The sequence below is a fragment of the Styela clava genome, chromosome 14 (genome assembly GCF_964204865.1).
Source record: "Styela clava chromosome 14, kaStyClav1.hap1.2, whole genome shotgun sequence".
Classification (NCBI taxonomy): domain Eukaryota; kingdom Metazoa; phylum Chordata; class Ascidiacea; order Stolidobranchia; family Styelidae; genus Styela; species Styela clava.
In genome coordinates, this window is record NC_135263.1 from 10,258,892 (window position 1) to 10,277,019 (window position 18,128).

Below are 18,128 nucleotides of genomic sequence, written 5' to 3' on the forward strand. Positions count from 1 at the left end.
ACTCGCAAAAAAATAGCCAGGCCATCACCACCTTGCATAATAGCAATTGAAATATAATATTGGAATATATTTGGCGGACCGGCAAGGAGGCTTATTCGAACCGGCACCCGTTCTCAAGTGGTTTCCAGCCCTTTATGGCTTATGGCCCCATTCCGGAGGCTTTTAGCACCCATGGCCCCCTGTTTATAATTTCAGTGGTATTTTCTTGTTATTTTTATAGGCAGATCCCAAATCCAAATATTTCCACACAAATCATGCTCAACAATGTGAAAACACCTTGTGAAATAACCTTATCTATGAATGAAACTAGAAGAGCGGAAAGTGTTCTTCTGAAGGGAAATATAAAAATCATTTTTGCGCCTGGTATTGAAGCCCCTCCCCCTGCTCTGCGGCCCCTTGGCTGTTACAGATACAATGTTTTGGAACGTTTCTAGATCTTGGTGAAATGACCATCAAGGATAATTATTGAAAATTTGACGTTTAATTGTGCCCAAATTTCACTCATTTATGGAGGATAAAAAGAATTTGAAAATAGAAAAATTCACTATATATGTTGGTCTAGCAGTTGTTGATAATGCAGGTTTGGGTTGGAACTGGTTGGTTTCCTATTTTTGAAGTGATAAAGGCCATGGATATGGCTACAATTCAATCAATAGAATACAAGGAAATCTTTAGGATGTTCTATAGGTATAAACTATTAATACAAAAATCTGCATGTAATGCCACTTTGAAATGTACAAGTGGATGATACCTAATGGCAATGCGTATGCGTTGAAAAGTGACGACGAGTCTCAATATGGTACCATCTTCGAACTAGTGGGACTACATATTAGAACTTCAGTAACTATATCAATTACAAAATATTGTATAGGTGAAGCAACGCACGGCATATATATATATGCATTTACATAACTGTAAAGTATGGAATGAGTCGCTCAATCCGAGCAATGGGTCGCATGACGAAGCTGCCTTTAATGACTCATGCATCTATATTTCCCAAAATTGTTTCGTCGGTATAGCAAGACTACTATTCCGTCATTTCTATTGACGGCTGAATCTGCATGTTGCAATTCGGAGAAAACTATATCTGCTATGGAGATACCTTTGATATTACCAACTTTATTTGCATTCGGTAAGTTACTAAACATAATGTTTATGTTTTTATTTTATAACATAGTGAATATTTTATAAACTGGATAGTAATAAATATGGCCTATAACCAATGTTATTGTATATCTAGCGAATCCGTATATGTATATCTTGTATCCGTCTTTGCACACGCTGTAAGTCATATTAAAGTCATGTATATATATTGATAAATTGAATGTTTATTTGTGAAGATACAACATTCAAGTTGTTTCTGTTTAAAACAAGCTTACACAATTCATAAGTCTTATTCTGAGATTAGGACGCGAAATATTCTTTGGGACGGATTTGAAAGACAATTCCGCATTGTGAGCGCTATATAATTTAATGCTTTTCCACAGTTCTTCAACTAATATATCTGCATTTTTAGTGTTTTTCGAAATCGTCTGTAGCCAGCAATGTGAAATCCCAAAAGACAGTTTGCAGATCAGACATAGAATTGGTCAACTAAAGCCGAAAAACTACCCACAACGTATTTCTGCAAAGCAAAATTGTGTCTGGCAGTTTTCTGACGATATATTTCCAGGACAGGCTTTGTTTATATATGTATCGGGCATTAATTTGGTTCTCAACAACGAAGCTATCGCAGATATAACAATAGGTAAGACTATTTCTAAATCGAGCCGAACCATTAGAAAATTGAAATATGCATCGGACATTGATTTGGTTCGCAACAGCGAAGCTGATGTTGGATGTCAGTACCGAAAATCTGAATTGATCTCTACATAGGACACAAACAGATTCTCGACTTTGATTAAAAGTTGAGAAAAAAAGAATGAAACTACTACTTAAAAACAACTAATTTGCTAATACCAAGCTGTCTTTAATAGAGCTATCACAGTGCGACAAAATGTCTTTAAACATATTTCATATTGTTTCAAATTACAATGTAGTACCGTAGTTACATTACGTTCCGATGTCCGCCATCTTGGTTCGCATACTTCGGGAGCACCCATAATTATATAGAATCATAGCATCCTAGCATAACATAATGTTATATTAATACATACGCTTATTTCTCTTCAGGGGAAGAGAATCCATATTACAAAAAGCCGAGAGCGAATTGTAGACTTTACGGAAAGAATATCACAGATTTAAATTGGATAAATGTCAACAAGTATTTCATAGAAAACTATGGCAGTAAAGGAAAGAGTTGCAATGCGTGGGTCGTTGATAGTAGACCTGTTCAAAAAGTAGTTTTTCGATCTTTCGGTGTACAGAATGAAGCTTTCCCCTATACAGATTTCTTGCTGGTTTACGAATATTTACCCGTAGAGAGCATACTCCAGTCTCACACTACAACTTTGAAGGATGAAACCTTTTCTACGCATTTCACCTCATTAGGAATGTCTTCCCCAGGTAAGGCGTAGCAGTAGCGTACCAAAAAGAACATAATCTTGACAAATCCCATTTTATTGACAAATACAAGAATGTCATAATACGTAGCTTTCCACTTATGTTCAAATTTCTACATGAAATTCAAAGTTCAGTGTTGGAAAGGGCATTGAGTGGCTGGCTTGACTATGTACTCAAATTCAAAACGCATGCTTCTAATTACCGGTATCTATTTTGTAGAAAATATCTCACATTTTGTGACAGAAGACAAACGCTTTCAAATTATTTTCATATTTTGACTGTAGGCTTTTTTCATATATTTGGGGAAAGATATTTTTCAAATGGGGAGATTTGTATTTCGGACCAAACTGCAATCTATATATTTATAAGAAAAATACCATTACTGTAGTCTACTTTAAGTTAACAGTTGCACATTTTGGGAATAATGACTTTGATGCAATCATTGTTTAAGGTGTTACAACCAAGGATTACGAAGAAATGACAGACAAAGTACAATGTGGAAACAACACTGCTTACATAGTATTGATTGTAATTCTTGCCCTATGCCTCTTCATAATTGTATCGTATTTCATATATCACATATCAAGGTATTTCATGACCCAATAGTTTCATTTAACTTACTTACTATAGTGTGATATGATGTGAGTAAAGAAATAATAATATTTTCGTTGTGTCTTTAGAATAACTACAAATGTCTTATATGTTTACTGTGTATTCAAATATTGCCTGTTTTGCATACAGACACCGTTCTGCAAGACAAAAAGGTGTTCTTTCGTCAGTTTCCTCACCAAGAATTCACGTTACCGCTAGTAGCACTGACACGGGTGTAAGAATGGATAACGCACCTGACTCAACAAATCCTAACACTGATATTGTTTTGAGCGGAAATGAGAATCATGCGTAAGTGAAGCCTGTCAAACTATTACTCGATATATCAACGTCTTTAGCTCTTCGGTTTACCGCCTCATCTTTCGTATCTTTTTCAGATTGGTTAATACTTTTCTGATAACCAATCGTTTCGCATAATATAATATTCCTTGGTCAAAACGAGGGTAGTAAAAGTGGAGATTTTGTGAAATTTGAATGAATTTTCGTTTAAATTTCTACATCGTTTTAAACAGATATGCAATGGCAGTAGATCCGTTTGGAATGCCAATCACTTCCAGACCATCCGAAAATATCAACGCGACCTCTACTTATGCAACCATAGGTAATACGGTCGCAACTGGAAGTAATTTTCCTATACCAAGGTATTCTAAAGCATTGCTGGAAACTTAGATAACACGCAATATTTTAAAATATATAGCAATAATTCTTTCCAATGGATATATATATAAACGAAATTTTCAAATTCTGCAGTGCAAAGCGTCATCATTTTGGCCTCTTAGTTTAGTAGCTCGTTTGGTAAATCCTGTTTGTTGATCGGGATGGGTGAATTAGTAGTTTATCTATTGAAAGATTTTCGATTTGAGATACCGATTTAGAAATTTTACGGCACAAATGTTAATGCAAATCGACAAAACTTAGATTAGAAACCCGTAATAAAATGTCTTTTTGATACCCAGTACTGTGGTGTTTCATTTCTGCAGAAAAGCAGAATTAATTGAAGTTTACAAACACCGCTTTCACATCAAATATTACATGAAGTCAAAGTGTTTCTGACTTGCTCGTTAAAACTGATCTGTTATTTTTCAGTGACAATGGTCCGATGTACGACATACCGAGCAACAACCGCGAGAGGGCACCAACAGCTATATCATCAACAAGCAATCCTACAGACCCCTATTACCAAATACCGAGTGGGAGAATTCCCGACAAAAATCCTCCAAGTTCAAATGTTAAAGATGTTTATGCCATTGTTCGCAAAGACAAATAGACTAGAAACTAATTGCTTGGATCAACGACGATTCCTCAATACTAAAAACTATTCAATATTATTGTATGCTTTCCTAATTAATCTGAGTTGCTGTTTACTTTATTCACAGAAAAAAACAAATAAAAAACAGTTGCTTCATATGCCATATATCGACGGCGATCAAACCGCGGCTCGCGAGAGTTTTTAAGCGGCTCTTCGGCTTCGCGCTAGCATTAATTAATATCCAAATTGAACTAAGAGAAACTGAAGTGTAAATTTTTTTTTTAAATTCATCAAAAAGCAGAATAAGTTTTTATCAATGCATACGACAAATTATGGGAAGTAAACGGGAAGAAGAATATGCATTCACTAGTCGAGAAAATAAACTTCTCTGTTTAATCTCTCATATGTTGCTAATTCAAAATAAAGTCAGCAACGTTGAACGTCACCCTGAAACGAATCACAAAAACTTCGTACGAGACTACCCTCGTAAATCGTAAGCCTCGTAAGGAAACACAGATTAAATGACTTTAAATTATTACTAGAAAGACAGCAGAAATTTATGATATCATTTGGCAACGAATCTTATGCATCAACTGAAGCTAGTTTTGTCATAACATGGAATATTGCTCGTGCTAAACACCCGTTCTCTGGCTATGATTTTATGAAAAAATAAATATTGCTGATGTTGTCACAGTCAATAGTCCAAACGCCGGTTTCGCGTCGCACTATACAAAGGCGCATCTCCCAAATTTGTATCAATGTAACAGTTACAATGCACAATCATTTGTTGAGCTCTAATATTATTCATTTCAAAAATTATGCGGCTCTCACATATTTCTGATTTGCTGCATGCGGCTCAAAAAATTTATTTGATCACCCCTGTAGTAGTATATATTTACGGTCATATATATTCGACCTGGATTTTTTTCGGTAGTTATGTCTTCGAAATTATTTACCTCTGTATGTACATATACTCTTGCGTAATCGAACCATATTTAAACGTTTGTCCAACACTATTCATTGCACAACCTTATCCTTGTAGAGTAGTATTTTTGTCTAGGAAGTGAATAATGAGCGAAAAAATAAGTTTTTACGAAAACAAAAACCTTGCATACAAGTATGCAGACGGAAGACCATCATATCCACAATCATTGGCAAATGATGTGATGAAGTACCGTGCCAATTTAAGACATGATGTGAGTGATCCGAATAAACTAAAATATATATTTGAAAATGCTTGATGTTGTACGTTGTAGTGGACATGCAACACGGTTATTTGCTCCGTATTTTGAGTCAAGTTTAGGTATAGATATCAGTTCGGAACAGATCGAAGTTGCAAGGGAACTGACAAAGACAAATGATGAAAATGTTTCATATAAAGTTGTGACGAATGATGTGTTCCCCGTTGAAAATGATGCGTAGATTTCGGTAACTGTGCCACAGCTGCTCATTGGCTGGATATGCCCAATTTGAAAATGAATGCAATCGGGTCTTAAAACCAAACGGTTGTGTTGCGATTTATACTTACTTTTTTGCGTCAGTCAGACGACCTAAATCTACTAAAGCAGCGAACCAAAGTCAATCGGACCTACAATGCCAAAGTCTTATGCGTGATTACATCAGGGATATTCGTGGACATCCAAGAAATAATCTTTGGCTCGAAGAATATCGATGGCTTTTTGAGAAAATTTCAAATAAAAGCAAAAGATGGCTCAATGGAATCGAATATGACGTGGAATGGAGTTTTACTCAGTTGAGAAAATGTTGGGCAAGCAAAGGGGAATATTATAAACTTTTGAGTGAAGAAAATCCAGAAATCGACCCACTCGACGTATTTTTAAATAATATAAAACAACTACTGAATATGGAAAATCAGGAAAATGAAGATACCGCGTTTGATATAACGTGGAGATTTCCCTGTATTGTATTTACCAAGGCGTAATATTGATACAGTGATACAATGTAAAAATTCAAACACGGAAAACAATGTTACAGTGCGTGATGTTTTGCGATCTCTGTTACACAGTTTCTAATCATTGTAAAATATTTTGAAACAGTCAAGTCCCAAGTAAAATACAATCATGATTTTATTGTACAGTATTTAAACAAATAGCAATGGAGTTGGCCGCGTTATCTTCAGCTTATTATAAATATATTATGTTATATGACATAATATCATCTGATCCTGCGATGTTCTCATTTCATGCTCTTGCATTTCATATTTAGTGATCATATATTTTTATGAAAAATTTCAGTCTATCGTCCTGAAAGATAAAATGAATTGTCATAGAAATGACCAGCATACAGGTTCCTCGTCAGTCGTCAGCCCGTCTAGTTGATTGCAGTAGCATTAGGCCTATCTATCAGATTTCTATCTATTGCAGTGTAGCTGCGAACAAATAAGTCGGTCGGGACACACATACTGTTTCGCAGAACGATGGCTGTAACGGTTTACGTGAACTCAACGGTTAATACAGGACTGGGTCTTTGACAAGTACATCCTCCGTTTTTGCACGGCACTTTCAAACTAGGCATAATTTTACCGGGAGAGTAGAAACACCCGTGGAAGCTTCTTGTAGGCCTCATTACTTATCGATCTTGATCGTGTATGTTGTTAGGTTTTTATCTGTTCGTTTGCCTGTTAGATAACGACGATATCTCACGAAAGCAAGATTGAATCTGCACCAAATTTTGCATGTGCATTCATCATATCTCGGAACAGAAGCCTATTGATTTTGGAAGATAATTAGCGAGTTATTAATTAATTAGTGATGGAACACACGGTGTCGCTATGGAGTAATAACTTTCGATCGATAAGTCGTCGGTCTCTGACCGATATTCTCGTTAATATCTTTCACTGTATTGTCCTCTGCCTAATGTCCTAGACACTATTCTCACTGAAGCCTTTTTCCTTTCGTTTGCCTATCAAAGTTAAATTTTTACCCATTGTATTTTGGCAGCAGAATTCCAACTCCCTCTTTTTTATTCTAAATTATCCAGTAGGTATTCACACCATGTCAAAATTATTGTATTGTTGCATTCATAATTTAACTAAAATTATTTTAAATTTCGGACAGAGCGTTGAAGCTTTGGAAAATACTGTCGCAGTAATCTGAGTCCAACTTAGTTCAATAGCCCGGCGAACGGTCCGTAACCCCAATGCATTTATACGCGCCCCAAACCTGTCTTGCTGCCTAAGACATACCAGCAATATTCAGCTCTGATATTGTTGTTTCAAATGGTAGTTTAATCTAAGTAAATCTTCAGTTAACAAATACAATCCAATAAAGCAACTATACAAGAATGGGGTGCGGTATATAACAATTGGCGTCTATCCAGTCAATAGTTCTACGATTGACAGATAAAGTATTTTAGCAAATTTACTGTGCGTGGTCCCGGTTTGATGTTCTTGTCGAAGGGACCTTGGTCTTGGCCAATAATAAAAGTCAGTGGACCACTGCATACCAGCGGTGATACGCAGGAGCTATATTAGTACCTCCCGAATTTTAAGAGAGGTACCTACTAATATTGATAACTGTATATGGGCCCTACTAACAAATACAGTAAACTTTTACGGCACAATTCAGACTTCTGCTAGTGTGACGTGGAACGCAGTTCGGAGAACAAGACAAGATGAAACCTGTCTGAGATAATTCAGATTGAGTTCTGGTATCTCCACAAAAATGTGGCTCATCATGAGAAGTATAAAATACATTTTCAGTTTATAAAACAAGTTTCACATAGCGTTAACTATTGAAAAAAAAATTAAAAGATATGTGCGTAATTTTAACATCGGTGTAAATACTTACTGATTAGATTTTCATTTGCCTGTGAACATGTGTTTTCATATAGTATTGTGTTATCGCTCAATGTCTTTTTGCAATAAGTTTGATACTACATAATGATATGTATTCCAGTAAACAGTTCCCGGAAGCATAAGAACTTTCAAGAACACAAAAAAAAGGTTTCATCTTCATTGTTTGGTCTTATAATACAAATTAATAAAACGTAGTTTCATGGTATTCATCTTGATAAGCAAACAATGGTGCCTGCTGCGTCAACGTTGTCCAGTGGCAGCAGAAGATACTTTTGCAGCTTGTGCATCAGAATAGTTTTCGTTCAGGGATGGGTTCCTAAAAAAGTTTCTCGTTATGCAACAATTATATGGACAAATTTGCATATGTTTGGATTACCTTATTGCTGTGAATTTGAAATTTCATAAAAAAATTCATAAAGAATAAGTTTTTATTTTTATTTTTTATCTACATAGCAAATGGTAATCTCTTGGCCACTGGCCTTTGACTTGCTCGCAATACCTCGAAGTCGAGATGAGAGAGGTGAGATAAAGGAGATGTAATTTCTCTCGCTAGAAGTCACTTTGAATTTTGTTTGCATGACCATGAAATTAATATTCAGGAATGACAAAGTCACTTTGGGAATGACGAAAACCCACCGCGTTGTCATGGGCGATTGTCAGATACTCTCGTTAGATACCAATTTACAATGGAGATTTACAACTGCTGAATTTCCTAAAAAGTTCCCCTATAATTTCTGTAGTAATTGCAGCACGTAGTATCTTTGTGACTTTATTATAAACAAATGGGATTCGAACGAATGGTAAAACGTGTAAACACAGCTTATAAATTGTCGTTTTTTTAAATTAAGGCAAATAAAATCTTGTTGAGACACGCAAAGAGTTTTCATTCAAACTTAACTAAATAGATCTGGCTGGAGCGTTTTTCACACATTTTATCGGACTTTGTAACAACAGGTAGCAAATAAAATAAATCTACAGAGTATTAACGAATCAGGTTTACGCAATAAATGCAAGAATGACGTAGTGAAAAGATAGATAGTATTTCATAGTATGGAAAAAGAGGTCTGAATCTACCTCTGAATCAACAAATAGTTAGATGGTTCAGTAGTCACTTTTTTTACACTATCGAAGTACAATGAATTGTCAAAGTGTATTGAAGTTGCTTCCCAAGTGTCAGTTTCCTTGTCTTGACTGAAAATAAACTAAAAAAACAATATACTGCAAAATCAGTTTGTGGTGCTTTTCTGTTTAAAAATTAAATTTTGAGACCTCATAAGAGTCATAATATGATGTCATATTCAGTACTTTACACAGGCGAGAAAACCCACTTTTTTAATTTTTAAAGTGGATTATGACGACATACCACAATTACAAAATTGCGGTAAAAGGCATTTAAAGTTGGTAATAAATCGACTAAACAAATTAAAAGCTCAAAGCTGCAATGAAAGGTCTTGAAAAAAAGGTGACGTCATAAGACCCGTTTGTAATCGCGAACGGGATCCATGTCCCCGTTCTCCCGAAGTAAGCTAAGTACCACTGTGTTTAATAGTTAATATACCCAAAATTCGTAATCATTCGTTTTCATGTTTCACCGAATAAATATCTCATATAATATATGATATCCTTTCATAATTAAAGATATACAGATAATATGCGCCACTCATATCTTCCTCTCTTTTATAACTTATTTTTATTTTCCACGACGAGTTAATGCTACTTTATATGATCCCGACGATTTTGCATCAGGTTTCGATATGGCTTCTCACCGTATTTACATTCTAATTGCACTTGTGGTTGGATTGATTTTCAACGTAATTGCATTGGTCACTCCTGGTTGGATTTACGGAAAACGTATTCAAAAGGCTTGTTCACGATTACATCTGGCAACGCAACTCAGGATGGTGAGTTATCGAATTGCGCTTAACTAATAACATCATTGGAATGTCTGTAAACGTGTTTTCTGATTCCGATATGTACATCTAAGGTTAAATTAATTGTTAACTTGATCGCTTCAAGTTTTGTGACTTTCAAGTAACCTTCAAGACAAAGTTAACGGTAAACTGAAACTATCCCAGATGCGGAGTTCGTTTACTCCGCGGTTTGCGTATAAATGATTTTGCCACCAATCCAGGTCGGTTAGGTTAGGTTTGAATGGCATTTTTCACTCCCTTACAGTACAGTTAAATCCAGATAAGTAATCTGTCATTTAAGACTTGAGTCGCTACCGTTCCGTTAATGTTTTGCCGTTTTCAGTCACTTTTCAATTCTTTATTTCATTCCATTCATTTCAGTGATTAGAGGAAACGCTGAAAAAGTTTGTATTGCCTTCAACTTGATGGCAGATGCGATATCAATCTCCGGTATTATAGTCGTTATTACATGTGGTCGTAAAAAGAAAGAAAAAGTTTATGAGAAAGTTGGCGCGGCATTGTCAATTATTGCGGGTACGGATACTTACTGAAAAATTAAAACATACAAATTTCCTTGCTACGTAAACTTATTCCTTTAATTAATAGGATTTATAAAGTTCAAATGTATGGTGCTTTACACGCTTCTTTGTACATGTTCCAGATATATAGCCAAACGAGAGGTCATGGTCCACATTCACCATTTCCCAAAAAAGTATAAATAACCAAGTACCGAATATATTTTTATTTTTTTTCAGGCATCTTTATTATAATCGAAATGGCTACTTACACTGGTCTAAACTCTGACAGTATATCGGTCGGAGGCACCAGTTTAGGATATAGTTTTGTATTTGGATGGATTTCGGCAGCTTTTGCCATTTTCTCGGGAGTTGCTAAATTCGTGAAAGACAGGACCGAGGACTATGATTATTAAGAGGACACTTGTTGATATGATGAGCTGGCATAATTGCCATTCATAAAACTAGTCGTATGTGGATATGCTAACTCATAACATTTTTTCCCTATCGACGATGGTGGTACTAACATTTTATGAAGTAAAGTTATTACAATGAGATTGTTATTCTAACGTTATCTCACCATTTGCAAGCACCTAATATAGTTCAAATAAGTATGATGATTCGCACTGTCTAAATAAATAAAAATAAATAAATAATAAATAAAATCAAAACTATTGCGTGTGCCGGGGTGCATTGGTTGGGGCCGAAAAACTTTACATATTAGGGTACGATTGGGCACTGGACACAGTGATTTCCCTACACCCCCCCTATAGGGGGTGAACACCCCCCCTAAAATTTCAAACACCCCCCCTAATTTTTAGGTGCGATTCGAAACTGTAATTCCTGACTCAAGTATAATTGTATTCAAATATAACGACTATGGCATATTTATCAGTGTAGATGAGGGGTTCCAAACCGCAGTCTTGCGGGCCAATTACGGCCCGCGTGGCAATTTAAAATGGCCCGCCGAACTTGAGTGAAATAGTTTAACCCTTCATGTGGTACCTTTTGAGTTTTAGATAAGTCTATTGTTACATCATTATCACAGTTTAAGCACGTTTATTTCGTAACAATTGAATTATACCGGTATCCTATGTATACGTGTGGGTATTAGGATTACACACTGCAGTATTTTAGATATCAGCCGTATATTAAGAAAGCTTAAAAGATGTCACAAAACGAAAAACTAGGCACTGAAAACAGACGTTTTTAGATGAATGAGAGCGTTTTTATTCCTTCATTGAAAAGAATCAAACTTCAGCGACTTGTCTTCTTACCAACAAAATATTTCAGTTCTGAAGGAATACAACATTATGCGCAATTATGATCAGTTGGCGCGCGTATTTCAAAATTTAATTCATTGCTTAATTCATACAAAAGTCAAACGAACATGTTCAAAAAAATGTGAAATGTGTAACAAAACAAGCCATGAGTAGCCATTTATACTATGCCAGATTAGCAAGTAACTTCATTAGTCACTATCAGTTGCAAATTACTTGTTGAAACGTAGTAGTATATATTTACGGTTGGAAGCCGTACTTGTTATCTATTTCCCGGGAATTCTATCAGCTAAATATTATAATTATTGATTTCATTACATAACAAACTGCGATGCTAGGTATGTCTAAAATCAAGCTCAGAGCCTATTTTGGTGCCTATTTCTCAAAATTTTCTCAGGGCGCTTAAGCGCGCCCTGAACCCCAGCCGTGTCGTCGTGCACTTTTCCTCGCTCCCCTTTTCTGGCCCTACAATTTCATTCTGCTGTGGATTTTGGCTCGCGTCAATCAACTTGGGGGGCCCCGTGTACATCGTTTCTTAAATACATACCATTTTTTTAAGAATACTAAAATCCTAGTTTTATCTCTAATAGCAAATTATTTACCACCCCCTAAATTTCGAAACAACCCCCCTAAAAAGAAAAGCTGGGGAACATACTGACTGGACACCTGGCGAAGACAGTCGCGAGATGAAATAACTGCATTGTAGAACATACCGCTATTCTTGATTAATGATTACCAATACAGTATAAAGCTTTTAATGTCAAATATTGTTTCGAGCCAAGTCTCCGACACACTATTGCGCCGCCACTTACAGCTTGGGAAGTACTGCACTATACCATTGTCTCTGTCATTTACCATAAATCATAAGCCGGTTTCTATACGAGGTTGAAAACTTTTGATTGATTATGCCTTATGGGGTCGTCACTCCTCCTTAGCAACATCACAAACGGTTTGAAAAGCTACCGCGCCTGAAATGCAAAAACACCAAGTATATAAGCGGTGTGGATGAGACTGGCAGGTTGTGACATTTATAAATTTATTTGATCTTGCACATCGTGTAACTGTAATGTACATAGTCGTTCTTACTTTTCGTTTTGTTGTTGCAACTGTAACGAGAAACATTACGACACATTGTAGCTCATGGAAGCAAATGTGTAACTGGATGGTCAACAAGGCATTGGGTAATAAATAGACTACATACTAATAATTTGCGGGATTTAGCACGGTCTTGTTGCAAAATTAAAAATAATCAAATAATCTAAAATTAGGCTTGGTGAAGATTTGATTATTCAGTCTATTATCATTTTAAATTTTATTTTAAACTTTGAATATATACAAGGTATTACTGTACTATGTATACCATAACATAGCAGGAATTGCTTGGCATTTTGGTACCGGTGTACTACAAACTACACCATTCGAACTATAGGTAATGCTTGCTATTCCCAAGTTGTGGTCAATGACTATAGGAAAAACTATAATGTACAACAAAGTGTGATGTCACAAAAATACAATTAAGAAAATATATAATTCTTTTATTTCAACAACCCCAAATGACATTGTATTACTACGTGCATAATTGAGTTTTAGTTTTTTGAAGACAATATGAATCAAGTTATATAACCTACGTCCTACGCGACAATACAAACAAATTACATTTCCATTATATATGTTATGGAAAACTGGATACTTATATACTAATAAAAACGTCAATCATCTTCGCAAAATATACATTATGTCACATAAAAATCAAGCTAATCTGGGATGGGCTCGTTAATAATTAAAAATATGTTTCTAGTGTTCAAGCGTTGGCTATTTTTATTATTAAGCACAAATATTGGTCATAAATAACTTGTTATTCAAAAGCATTATTATGTATGGTCCATGAATGAAAAATTATTTCAGGTCAATATTTTTTGGCCAAGTGCTTTATCTGTTCTCCTAGCTAGACCAAGAGTGCAAACACACTGCTTTCATGAAATATGACCTTATTCAGTTAACAGGCAGATACAAAAGATATATTTTAACATAGATAATGAGAAAATAATAGCTAATTTCGATAATTTATAAGCTGCAAAGCGGTAGAGGTCAATAATAATTAATGGCATATTCCTAGTAAAGAACACATGGAAGAAGAAAATTTTTCACAAAATTAACACTTTTCTTACTATGGACGAATATATAGGTACGTTATTTGGTACATGCAGTTGCGTAACCCTGGCGTATCCAAACGTCTCTCAAAAAGTTCAGGTATTCGCAGCCTTTTTTCTCTCTTGCTACGAACGCGGGAAAAGGCATGGCGTAGTAGTCAATGAATCGTCTAATTCGACATATACTGCGAAGAAAGTAGCGTCAGCTGCCATTCACTAGACTAGATTATCAACTTATCTAACATGGTCAATGTACGTATTAATCGTAGATGATGTCGAAAAAAATTGTGTTGAGACCGATTGACGCCACAAACACCTTCTTCTGGTGAAATGACTGAAGGATTTTGAGAGATTCACAATTGTATCTTTGGAATTTGCAAATTTAGTATTTCACCGGACGACTTCAAAATGCAACGAATGTAATCAACTCCGCTGTCAATAGTCCCTGTTGCCACTCCCAGAAGCGGAATTCAATAGCTGAGGGTACGGACGCCCGTATCGAAATATAATATAAATAATGATATCATATAAATAATATTTGAGTAGCTCTGATTTGCATAAAATTTCTATATATATATCATAACGGATATCCCAATATATCTTTTTGTAATAAAACTTGTTTAAAAAATGGAAATGTTCGTAATGGCAGTATGGCGTAATTGTGCGGTTGTGCTTGTAGTTAATGGCCACCCTGGTACGAGACGTCACATTTATGTCATAAATAATATAACATGTATGAATTGTATGCTATTTCCGCATTAATAATTATTCAAATCGTTTGGGTTCTTCGCGTTAAGTTCTTCTAAGATGGTATATTCGGGTAGTACACGAAATCATAGTTTATTTGCTAGAGTACAACTGCTGAATTGTTCAGAACACTATATTTAACCATGAAAAGTTACAATTCTGGTACGAGACGTCACATTTATGTCATAAATAATATAACATGTATGAATTGTATGCTATTTCCGCATTAATAATTATTCAAATCGTTTGGATTCTTCGCGTTAAGTTCTTCTAAGATGGTATATTCGGGTAGTACACGAAATCATAGTTTATTTGCTAAGCATTAACCTATCCCACCACGTAATCCAAACGGGTTGCCAAGGGCGTTCCCTCATATATTGTTGTTCGATACTGACAAGCAATAAAGACTTCATTCTGAAATCTGTTCCTGGTGGCAACCGTGAGCACGTATGCAACGGTTGAACAAGTGTTGGAAATGCTTACAAGCGATGTCTCAATATTCATATGACTCTACAATTTATATTATAGGCTACTCCTGTAGTGTGTATTATATATTCAAAATTGGTCGTCGTATTGCTGTTGTGGTTGTCGAAAACTTAAATATTGTAACTTTTTTGAACCTGAGTAATTTGATTTTAATGGGGAGTGAAACACCTAAGTTTTCGATGAGAAATGTCACGTTTTTCTACGCATTCTAGCAAGATTTCTAACAACAGATAGAAAAATTATCAGTGCGACTTAGTAGATTTAGCAGTATAAATTTGGAATCATGCCGGATATCACAATATGATATAGTGATTAGATAGTTTGTATACCAGTGTGGCTGTGTATGGACATTAACGACTAATTGGATAAAAGCTATAGTCACTTCAGTGGTAAGGTAAAGATCACTATCTCGGTATGAAAAATTGGTTGAAAAGGTTGCGTTTTAAATCGGGAAATAAGTGGGTCGTCTCGGAGTCACTTCGTTTGTGTAAGTTGCTACATCTCCGCACTAATTGAAGCAAAATTATGCAAATAATATACTGGAAAATCAGTTTATTTCGATACTCCCGTCATTTCTGGATGTTACGTGCAAATCACCATCAATGAGATGAATCATGTTTTTTTTCAAAAATACTTTTCTATTAAATGATGTTGCTAAACTGATATAATTCAGATCATTCTATAATTTAAAATCCAGTGCAATAGATATCATCAAGTTCCAGTATGGGCTTTCTTCGCATTGGCAGTGGAGGCGGACTTGCGATCGGATTGATTTTCAACGTAATTGCATTGTCAACTCCTGGTTGGATTTACACAAATACATATTCGGTAGGCTTGTTCGCGCTAAAGACTGGGGACGTAACTACGGATGGTAATTTAATAAAATATTTTAACAAAATTTTAAAATAATTAGGTTTCAAAAATCAAATTCTGCTCTTGATATAAAAAGGCAAATCGCTATGAGTAAATTGTGACTTGAGTCTGATATATTTCAGTAGCTCTTGCGGTTCAATTTTTTTCTATTCAATTCAGTGATTAAAGGAGACGCTGAGAAAGTTTGTATCGCCTTCAACGTGATGGGAGATGTGATATTATTGTGTGGTGCAATAGCTGCTTTGATAGCTGGAGGTAAAGAGGGAAAAGAAGTTATTGGAAAAGTTGGAGGAGTATTGTCCATTCTTGCAGGTGTGAATACTTTTTATGAGTTTAAATCACTCGAAATTTAGTCCAAATTGACACTACGTGACGTTATATAAACCAAGCCTGTGTATTCATTATCCAATATCCAAACTAGGACGGATAGGCTTTACATAATCATCCCAGATGAGAGGAGAACCGATGCGACGGCGAACCATGGCTTCTCGTCCAAATCAATTACAAATCCATGTCGAGTATGGGGTTAGTTAGCCAGTTATTTGTTTCTGATACATGGACTTGATTGGGGAGGAAGCCGTAACCGAACAGCGGTTACGTGAACCACCATACGGTGGAGAGAAGTCCTACATCCTCTGTTACATAATTACCCCCACGAGAATTGAATCTGCGAACCCACGCAGAGGAATCAGAGGTGCGTGGAGAACGTATTCCTAACGCTCAGCACAATGCGGCACACCGCCGAGTCGAGGATGCTCCACATGAAAATATGTAAATGAACGAGAAATATAATCTAAACCCATTTTTTTCAGGTATATTCATTATGATCGGAATGGCTACTTACACCGGTTTAAAATCTGGAGTAGTATCGATTCCATCCGTCGACTGGGGATATAGTTTTGCATTCGGATGGGTTTCGTTTTGTTTGGCAATTATCGGGGGAATTGTTGCATTTGTTGGAAAATAAGCACTACGAAAAAATAATAAAATTTTAATTCAGTTAATTCAATGCTTGTGGTTGTAGCAATTTCCTGCTCTGAAGTTATTCTCATACTTTGCGTGCATATAGAGTAATTCAAAGATATATGATGCAACAGAATTCAGTTGTTGTTGTTATGAAAATCCACTTTCTCCACAACTAATACACATATCGATTTTTAATCCCCCATAATGGAAGAAGTTCTTAGAAGATCATTATATTCGTCGAGACCTTTGAGTTAGTGTATTTTGCCCAAAATGTTTGCACATATTATGCCACCACGTGGCATTGCTATAGGCTAGTCCGTCATCTTATCGACAAACCCTCTGTTCTAAAACTATACCACGAATTCAGTTGTGAGTCTGTTTGAAGCATTTAAATGATCAGACAACTGATTTTTATTTTTGTAGGTCGCATAAACTACTGATGTAATGTGGTTGGTTATTTGGATTTCATGCACGTATATTTATTTTAGTATTTTTTGTATCTTCTTGGCTACTAGATCATGTTTAAATAAAATTAGGACTGTGGTATGCAACCAAGTGGATTCTCAAATCGATGCGATAAGGGTGCAAAAGTTACTTATTACGCCCCTACGTGTAGTTTCTGAGTACCACACGAGGGTAGTCGCAAGTAGAAAGATATTCATTGTTTTTATTCCTCTTCGCATATACAGGATTATGGAAAGAATACAGATCTATCTTTGTTTTAGGCTTCTATTTCTTCGATATCACGGAAGTAAAGTATCTGTACAATTGATATCTTATAATATATAGTATACCATAATGCACTGTACAAATAAAAAATTTTTTTTACGATATTTAGTAGATTTAAAAGGCAAGTCAACTATCCTAAAGAGCAAAGATCAAGCTCGGGATTGATATTCTTTCGAAGGTGAAATTTTCGTGGCGAGACATCAATGTCTTGACCGACCCTCGTCTTAGCTCCACAAGTATTTCAACTTTGGGCTTTGATAGAATTACGCGATGAACGCGACGCATCTCCTCGTGT

The 18,128-nt window shown here is 35.7% G+C and overlaps 2 protein-coding genes across 3 annotated transcripts; both read left to right on the forward strand.

The window, feature by feature from the left end:
* Window positions 1–728: 728 nt before the first annotated feature.
* LOC120341436 (uncharacterized) lies at window positions 729–5,339 on the forward strand. Of its 2 annotated transcripts, XM_039409941.2 has the most exons (7): window positions 749–1,132; window positions 1,517–1,747; window positions 2,173–2,505; window positions 2,954–3,089; window positions 3,244–3,402; window positions 3,624–3,752; window positions 4,198–5,332. In XM_039409941.2, exons 1-7 carry the CDS (start codon window positions 982–984, stop codon window positions 4,376–4,378), a joined length of 1,320 nt encoding a protein of 439 aa, XP_039265875.2. In that variant the 5' UTR covers window positions 749–981; the 3' UTR covers window positions 4,379–5,332. The 2 variants fall into 2 exon arrangements, with proteins under 2 accessions (XP_077976095.1, XP_039265875.2); XM_078119969.1 differs by lacking the exon at window positions 3,624–3,752 and having other exon boundaries at window positions 729–1,132; window positions 4,198–5,339.
* Window positions 5,340–15,983: 10,644 nt separating this feature from the next.
* LOC120340315 (uncharacterized) lies at window positions 15,984–17,171 on the forward strand. The gene is made up of 3 exons (XM_039408550.2): window positions 15,984–16,136; window positions 16,298–16,450; window positions 16,951–17,171. The coding sequence occupies exons 1-3, from the start codon at window positions 15,989–15,991 to the stop codon at window positions 17,103–17,105; spliced, it is 456 nt and encodes a 151-aa protein (XP_039264484.1). The 5' UTR covers window positions 15,984–15,988; the 3' UTR covers window positions 17,106–17,171.
* Window positions 17,172–18,128: the final 957 nt, after the last annotated feature.